This window comes from Neopsephotus bourkii, unplaced genomic scaffold, assembly GCF_033783945.1.
Source record: "Neopsephotus bourkii isolate Nb327-2 ecotype Australia unplaced genomic scaffold, CSIRO-AGI_Nbou_v1 NB_234, whole genome shotgun sequence".
In the NCBI taxonomy this organism is placed as follows: Eukaryota; Metazoa; Chordata; class Aves; order Psittaciformes; family Psittacidae; genus Neopsephotus; species Neopsephotus bourkii.
Genome location: NW_026900744.1, coordinates 4,902,851 through 4,910,640, shown reverse-complemented (window position 1 = coordinate 4,910,640; position 7,790 = coordinate 4,902,851). Strand labels below are relative to the sequence as shown.

At 58.5% G+C, this 7,790-nt stretch overlaps 1 protein-coding gene across 1 annotated transcript; it reads left to right on the top strand.

The window, feature by feature from the left end:
• Nucleotides 1-111: 111 nt before the first annotated feature.
• Nucleotides 112-6,224, top strand: LURAP1 (leucine rich adaptor protein 1). Its single transcript, XM_061344914.1, has 2 exons — nucleotides 112-303; nucleotides 3,632-6,224. The coding sequence occupies exons 1-2, from the start codon at nucleotides 112-114 to the stop codon at nucleotides 4,319-4,321; spliced, it is 882 nt and encodes a 293-aa protein (XP_061200898.1). The 3' UTR covers nucleotides 4,322-6,224.
• The last annotated feature ends 1,566 nt before the right edge of the window (nucleotides 6,225-7,790 follow it).

The following is a 7,790-nucleotide window of genomic DNA, read 5'->3' as shown; positions in this document are numbered from 1 at the left end:
CCGGCGGACCTCGCTGGTGCGGGCAGGTGGAGGCGGGGGGCGTGGCCTGCGCGGCGGGGCGGAGCCTCGGCTCGGTCCGGGTGACAGCGGGGCCGCCGCCGCCTCGGCCGCATGGAGAGCGGCGGGGAGGCGCTGCCCGCCGACCTGCGGGACCTGGCCACCAAGGTGGGGCGGCGGCCGCCCGCGGGGCTGCTGCGGGGGCTGCGGGCAGACACAGCCCCAGCGCCGCCGGCACCGCCCGCACCGCCCCGCGGCGCCCGCCTGCCGCTCGCCGAACGCCTCCGGGCGCTCCGCCTCGACATGGTGAGTCCTGCGGCACCGGGGCACTGCCTGCCCGCCCCCCCCCTCACTGCGCACCCGTGGGGAGCTGCGTCCTCCCCAGCTGCCTCGGTAACTGGTCCCCTCGGTAGCTGCCTGCCCCCCCCCCCCCCCCCCCCCCGGGAATAGTTGCATCCCCCGGTAACTGCCTGCCACCTCCCGGTAAGTGCCGCCGCTCCGGGGTAACTCCATCCTTTCCGCCATCCCGGGATAGCTGCATCCCCTCCGGGTAACTGCCTGCAATGCCCCCCCAACAGCCCCCTAATAGTGCCCCGCTCCCTGCCCGCATTTTGGGGTGTCCCTTCTTTTTCTCTGTGTATTAACAGCCCTTCACCCCGTCTTTCTCTGCTTCCCGATCTACACAGCATCCCCCCCCCCCGCCTTGGGGTCTCAGGGACCCCTGCATTCACCACCATCCTGCCCCCCTCCTCAACCCCAGGCGCTGGCTCCATTGGAGATCGGAGTGTCCCAGGGATCAGGATTTAGGGCAGGGACCTTCGCCAAGGGCATGGTGGCCGGGTCCCCCCACCCGCACGGGTGTCACCCCCTGAGTGACGAGGCACAAGCATCACTGGGAGCTTTCCCGGGGTTCGCTTCCTGCTGGGGCTTCTCTGGTGTCTCGTAAAGGGTTGTGCTCCTCTGGCCGCCTTTCCCGGGGACCGTGGGAGTGTCGATGGCAGCTTTCTCGCCTCCCTCTTTCCGTGGAGGGAGCAAATACCGGCGATGCCTGCGCCTCTGGGAAACGTGGCGAGATTGGGCAATGGGTTCAAGTGCTGCTGGGGGAAGGGACTCTCCTCTCCCACGCGTGCACACACAGGGCGGGTGGGTGGGAAGGAGCATCGTTTCCATAGGGAAACCGCCTAAATACGCCTGCATCCCTGCCTGCCACCCGGGGCACCGCTGCTTTGCCCCATTCCATATTCCATATTCCCGATCGGTGCTTTCATCCTCCCTTCTCTTTCATCCTCCCTCCACGCCAGCTTCCTGGCTGCACTCTGGCCGGAGGAGAAAGGTCTGCGGGCCCTGAAATGCTCAGAGGAGGAGGAGGAAGAGGAGGAGGAAGCAGCCGTGGTGTTTGCCCTGCCCAGGTGCAGGCAGGGTCAGCCCCCAGTCTGCAAGGCCTGGTTTTGGCCGTGTGTTATTAACCTTGGCTCAGAAAGCCTTTTCCTTTCTCGGCCCTGGCTCTTCTTGTTGGCTGGAGGAAGCAAGGACACCTCACACCCAGGTCAGCAGCCCTGGGAATAGCACCTGGGTGCCCAAAACCCAGTACAGGGCTCCCCCATCTCCCCATCCCCATGAAAAAGAACCAAAATCTCCCCTCCCCAGCAGCAGAGACCAGCAAATCCCAGTGGTCCGTGGAGAAGCTGCTCTGGGAGAGGGTGATGAGAGAGGAAGACAGCAAATTCCCTTACTTGCCTCTTGCTCTGAGGAGGATGTTTCATCCCTAGGGATGAAGGTGCCTGAAGGTTTCCTGTGTGCTGGGGAGGGGAATGGAGCAGTATCCCCCCTGGGAGGAGTGTGATGCTCCCCTCTATGGCTGTCCTTGGTACAAGGTTGGTGCTGTGGTGCTGCATCACCACATCTGGAGGAATACAGAGAGCAGCTGGACCTTAGTCTTCTCCCTTATTATTCTTGCCTTGTTGGAGAGGGGGTTTCTTGGGGTGCAACGGGATGGCCTAAAGTACCAGCAAAGCGATGCTGAACTCTTTCCAGCAAACCATATGGAAAGGGGGGAGTGTTTCCCCACCTTCTGCTTTTGGGGTGGCTCTCCAGGATCTCTGACAGCACTGTCGCAGCGAGGCAGAGAAAACCAGGGAACCCCCTCATCAGGGTTCCCAGCCTTCCTCCTCCCGCCTCTTCTCCCTGCCAAGGCCAGATGCTTCAGCAGCCTGTGCAGAAAAGTCCATTGTAGGCAGTTTTTGAAATAACTTGCCTAGAAAGGAAGTTTCTGCACTCCAGTGCTGGCTCCTGCCCCAGTCCGGGCACATCGCTGCTATTTTTCATGTAAATCCAGCTTGCGGAGCACGGGGAGGGGATGGCGGATTTGTGTTGGGTCTCTACAAATCATTGCCCTTTTTTTGTGTGTCCTCTGGACTGAGAGGCATCACGTGCTAGAATCCTGGCTGGAGTTTTCCCAGGCTCTTTCCTCGGATGCTTTTGTTGCTGCGCTCACTGTGGGACCGGAGATGGGGGGGTCTCAAGAGACCAGCGGGTCACCCGGGGGCAAGCGGGTGGCTCTGAGGGTACCGGATGCTGTGCTTAGAAATGATCCTATGGGGCAACTCTGATCTCCATCCCAGCTTGCTGGTGCTGGGGACAGAGTGTGTTTGTGAACCAGTCTGTGGGCATCCGCAGCGCCCAGGCTGCCGGTACCTGTCCTGCAATGGGTTTCTCTCCCAGCACTGCCGTCTTATTCCCCTTCCTGGCAAAATATTTGTGTCCTGCGAGGGGAAATCCAGTGGCTTTCGGCAGCCAGTATCACACAGACAGGAATGTCTTGGCACGCGGGGCTTTCCGTTAGGAAAACAGATGTTTCTGCAGCAACTGAAGCTTTGCAAAGGCTTGGAGGGGCAGGAGTCGGTGAGGGAAGTGGTGTGGTCGGCAGTGACTGTTCCACTCCACCGTCCTCCTCTGTTTTGGGAGTGATTTGGATCTCAGGCTCCAGATCCTGTCACATTGTCACCAGGCTTGGATCGGATACTACAAAAGGGGAACTAAATGCACAAAAGGACCCAGCCTAAACAGCCTGGGGAGGTGCTGGTGGTCGACAGATCCCTGCTCAAAGCAATGCCCCTGCTTGGTCTTCTTGCCTTGCCACCAGTCCCCTAGGGCTTGAGGGATGCTCTGGGCGCAGACCTATACCCAGTGCCTCCAGTTCCTTGCTTCCTCCTATCCCCATAGGAGACAGTGACGGTGCTGGTGGTCGACAGATCCCTGCTCAAAGCAATGCCCCTGCTTGGTCTTCTTGCCTTGCCACCAGTCCCCTAGGGCTTGAGGGATGCTCTGGGCGCAGACCTATACCCAGTGCCTCCAGTTCCTTGCTTCCTCCTATCCCCATAGGAGACAGTGACGTAAGTGCTCTGGGTTTATTTCCCTGAAGGGGCTGGTGGGTGGTAGGCACCATAAGTCATTGGTTGCAATGGTTGTGTCCCTGAGTCTTGGACAGGGTCCCCTCGGGTGTTTCCCAGTGCCATGCTGTTCATCAAGCAGCCCAGCAGACCTGTGGCCACTACAGTGACACCTCTGCCAGGGCGTGCCGGGACTGGGGCTCACCTTGGTCCCCTCAAACCCCTGTTTTCTGTCTCCCCACCAGGCCTACCTGCGAGCGGTGGATGTGAAGATCCTGCAGCAGCTGGTGGTGGTGAATGAGGGCATCGAGGCGGTGAAGTGGCTGCTGGAGGAGCGGAGCACCCTGACCAGCCGCTGCAGCAGCCTGGCCAGCAGCCAGTACAGCCTGGTGGAGAGCCAGGCAGCCTCGCGGCGGGGCAGCTGGGACAGCCTGCAGGACCCCAACGACCCGCTGGACAGCATCTCCGTTGGTAGCTACCTGGACACATTGGCTGATGATATGGATGAGTATTCCCAAAACGCAGCCGAAACCGCCGCTGCATCCGCATCGGGCAGAGCCCTGGTCAGGGCAGAGCAGGATTGGGTCAGGATTGACCCCGAGAGGGGTCTGGCAAAGCAAGAGAAGGGCAAAGCGGAGCACGAGTGGCCCCACGTGGACATCTCCCCACCCCGGCTGCCCCAGGATCACCGGTTTGCAAAGGAGCCCCAGGTGGCCAACGGGCATTTGGGCCAGCAGCTCTCCTCTGTGGAACCAGGCAGAGACACCAAAGTGCCATCAGGGGCTGGGGAGAGGCTGGGGAACGGGAACCTGGATGGGAAGGCTCGGAAAGCCGAGGGTGACTTCGAGAACTGCAAACTCAATAGCAAACTGCACTTGGAGTATGATGCCCACTGGCGCTGGCTCCAGTCTCAGGATGATGTGACGTTCTTGTAGCCCATGGGTTCGCCCTTGCCACTCCAGTTCTCCCAACTGCTTGCTCTCCTTCACTTGTCTCTGCCTGGGAGAGCTGGGGTGGCTGGAGAAGGGAGGACAGGCTGGCTTGGTGGTGCTGCACTGTTCCTCTAACCCCCTGTCAGTGTTTGGTGATACAGCCCTAAGGGATGGGGTGCTGGCCCTGCAGCAGCTTTATGGGAGAGGGGGGATGAGGTGGGTCCCCATAAGTGTAATCCTTTGCCCTGGGGTGGTGCTTGCAGGTGGCTGGTCACTCCTCTGTTGTCCTTCATGCTGGTGGCAGGGAAGGGTTGGTGAAAACCTGGTGGGGTGGGACCTCTCCCCTCTAATCCTCAGCCTTCTATCTGCAAAAACTGGGGACCCTTCCGGTAAACTGGCTGCCGAGAGAGGACAGGAGATGCTCCCACACATCCCTGGTGGCACCAGCATGCCCAGTGTGAGGTGTGGGGCAAGGCCAGCAGCAGGTCATCCCTGTTGGATGTGCTCATTTCCATCATTGTCTTCAAGGTCAGTGTCCATCCAGGGTAGAGTTCACCTGGGGCACCTGGGGCTTGGCCTCAGCACGTGGGGGATGCTAAAACCCTCTTTCCTGTGAGTGAAGCCCTGCCTGGTTTGAATGCCTTCATCCATACCCTGTGGAGGAAGGGTGATGGTGCAGACTTCCCTTCCCAACGTGATTTCATGAGAAGGGCGATGTGATGAGTGGGAGATGGAGATCCAGTTCTCCCAGTTTGTTTCTGAACTGTCTTCCACTATTGGACCATGTCCTGCAGAAACCCCGGGATGTGGCATTGTATGGGCCGCCTGGCAGAGCCTGTGGGGCTCAGGCTCAGAGAGTGCTTCCCCCTGACACAGTGTGATGGGGTTGATGGCTGGGATTCTCCATCAGTGTGATGAATGGTGCCAGGTCTTTACCCCCTACCAGCAACCAGAAACATGGGGCTTCTCTGCTGGGGTGGATTTGCAGTGCCCCTGCCCTGGAAACATCATCTTTGTCCTTTTAGCCTTGGCTTCTGCCTGTGCCTTTTACTGTCTGCACACCGCGTACCCCAGCACACCCCTCGTTGGCTTGTAGAGCATGGCTTTAAGCTGGAGCTGCATGAGAGCTTGGGCAGGCCTGCTGCCTTCATCAGGCGATGCAGGAAGGACCTGAGCATCCTGCTTCAAGGAGAAGGGCTCTTCCATGTGCCTGGATAAGCCATGGGTGCTCAGTGCTGTGACGGCTTTGCTCTCACCATGATGCTGTTGTTACCCTGCTTGTGTGGGTCACAGCCTGGCTCTTCCCTTACTGGTTTGGTGGCAGTGGGGACACCATCTCCTGATGGCAATGGGAAGCCAAGAGAGAGGGAAGACCTGGCTGTGACTCTCCCTAGATGCGAGATGTGAGCTGGCTGTGGTTAGGAAGGTGGTTGTGTGCATGACAGGTTCAGCTTTGTGCCTCTGAAGCAGCACCTTCAGTGGAAACTGTACTCCATACTGAGGCCCCTGAGCATCCTCCCTTCGCCTGCAGATCCTCAGGGCTTTCCTGGATGGACATGAAGAGCACAACAACATGCACAGTTCCAGGAGATGGCACCTGCTGAGGACTTGGGGGAATCCCAGCAAACTGGGACCAGGTTGCCCTATGTGAGCATCCCATCTGCCTGCCCTGGAGCAGCTGTGCTTGGCTTGCCATTGCCTACAAGCAGCTTATGGCTCCCTGTGTAGCTCCACTGCTACTAAGCCACCATGTCCCCCAAGGCTGGCTGTCCCCTGCTTCCCTTCTAGCCCTGCATGGCATGAAGCAGCTGAGGGTCCCTGGGGGAGACAGGGTAAGTCCTCCAGTGCTGTTAAATCATTCTCATCAAAAAATAGCTGGCTTAATAAATGATAGCATTTCTCCCAGGCCACAGTGTCGGTGCTTTGCTGAGCTTATGGGGGTTTGTAGGGAAAGGGGACAGTAGGATGCTGTGGAGCTGCTGGCAGGTTTAACCCCAGTCTTTTAACCCAGACCATGTGTCCTGGGATCTGTCCCTTTTCACATCAGGGTGGTGACACATAAAAGTCACCCTTCCTGCAGCAGTTGGGTACCAGAGCACATCTGTTGGGAGCAAGGATGCTGGTGACACTGGATCTGGGGGAGATGGGGCGTATTGAGCTCAGCTGATCCATGTCTCCACTTCCAAATACCCTTCCTGCCCAGATTTCCAAGGAAGATCTTTCTAGGTGTTTGCCAGCCCCATTAGCCGTGCTGGGGTCAGGTTTGCTTCCCTTGTTCTGCATCTGCAGCCTTGGTTCCTGCAGCCTCCTCCAGATAGGATGTGCATGGGGGTCTGGGTATGGGACAGAGACATCCCCAGCCCAGCATGGGGTGGGAGCAGCCACAGCTCTGATTTGAAGCTGTTGGGATTTGCTCCTGGGTGGATTTTAAAGGGTGGGTCCCTTTAGAACCACTGGAGCTCGTGGAAACATCAGCCTTTCCAAAGCAAACGCAGGCGGCTTATCCAGCCCTGCCATCCCAGCCCAGCATCCGTTCCGTCTCCTGGCTTTGAAACCGTGAGCTTTTGCAGATGGGGAGCTGGATGCTGGAGCCAGCAGGGTTTGGCAGGATTTCCACGTTTTATGCTGGGCTGAGGTGAAACAAAAAGTAAGGAAACCTGAGAAACTCAATGCCCAGCCCGTTCCTCTTCCATAGCTAGACTCAGCGGTCAGGCAGCTCTGTATCGCCTTTGCTGGGGTTCCCGTGAGCCTGGACTCAAGCCTAGCCTACAGGAGCCTCAGCTGCACATAGAATCAGGGTATCCCCTCCAATCTCAGCACCCCTGTCTTGCTGCAAGGTGGGTGCACAGCACCCATGGGTGAGAAACAGCCTGCAGCATAGACAATGGAGCCTCCCTTCTCACCACTGCCTGGCCCTGCCTGCTGCTGCCCTTGGGCTGTTCTTGGGCTGTGCAGCAGATAAAGCAGGCAGGATCCCAGCTGGTGCCAGAAAACACCCACCTCTTACAATAAAACCACCATCCAGTCATCTTTTTTTTTCTTTTAAAGATATACACAGAGATTAGACTGACTTAACGAGGCAGTAAAACACTTCAATGGCTCCCCTTGCTAGCTGTTAAACACTCCCCTGGGCCTTCCCCTCCCCACATGCAGCTTGGCTCAGAAAGGGCCCATCCCCTGAGTGCTGCAGCTATTTAAGCAATTTATGGTAGTTCCTGTGGGGAGGCACCAGGAAAATAACCTTTTTACAGAGGGGAAGAGCCCGGTGCCTATGGTCAAAAGGGAGGTGGCTTCTAGCCCTTCTGCCCCTCACCCTGGCCTTTGGTCTGGCAGCTCTATAGCCCCATACAACCCTATCGGCTGGCTGGTGTGAGAGTGCATTGCTGTGGGGTAACCAGGGGAGTGGGTGCAGGGGGTGCGGGGCTGGATCCTGGCACCGGGACCTTCACCAGGGTTTGGGGCAGGGATGCTC

What these genes read in the sequence shown, in the direction of transcription:
- LURAP1 (XM_061344914.1), top strand. Translation starts at nt 112, where the DNA reads ATGGAGAGCGGCGGGGAGGCGCTGCCCGCCGACCTGCGGGACCTGGCC. An exon ending in GGGCGCTCCGCCTCGACATG is followed by an intron (nt 304 to 3,631) that starts GTGAGTCCTGCG and finishes TCTCCCCACCAG; the next exon opens with GCCTACCTGCGAGCGGTGGA.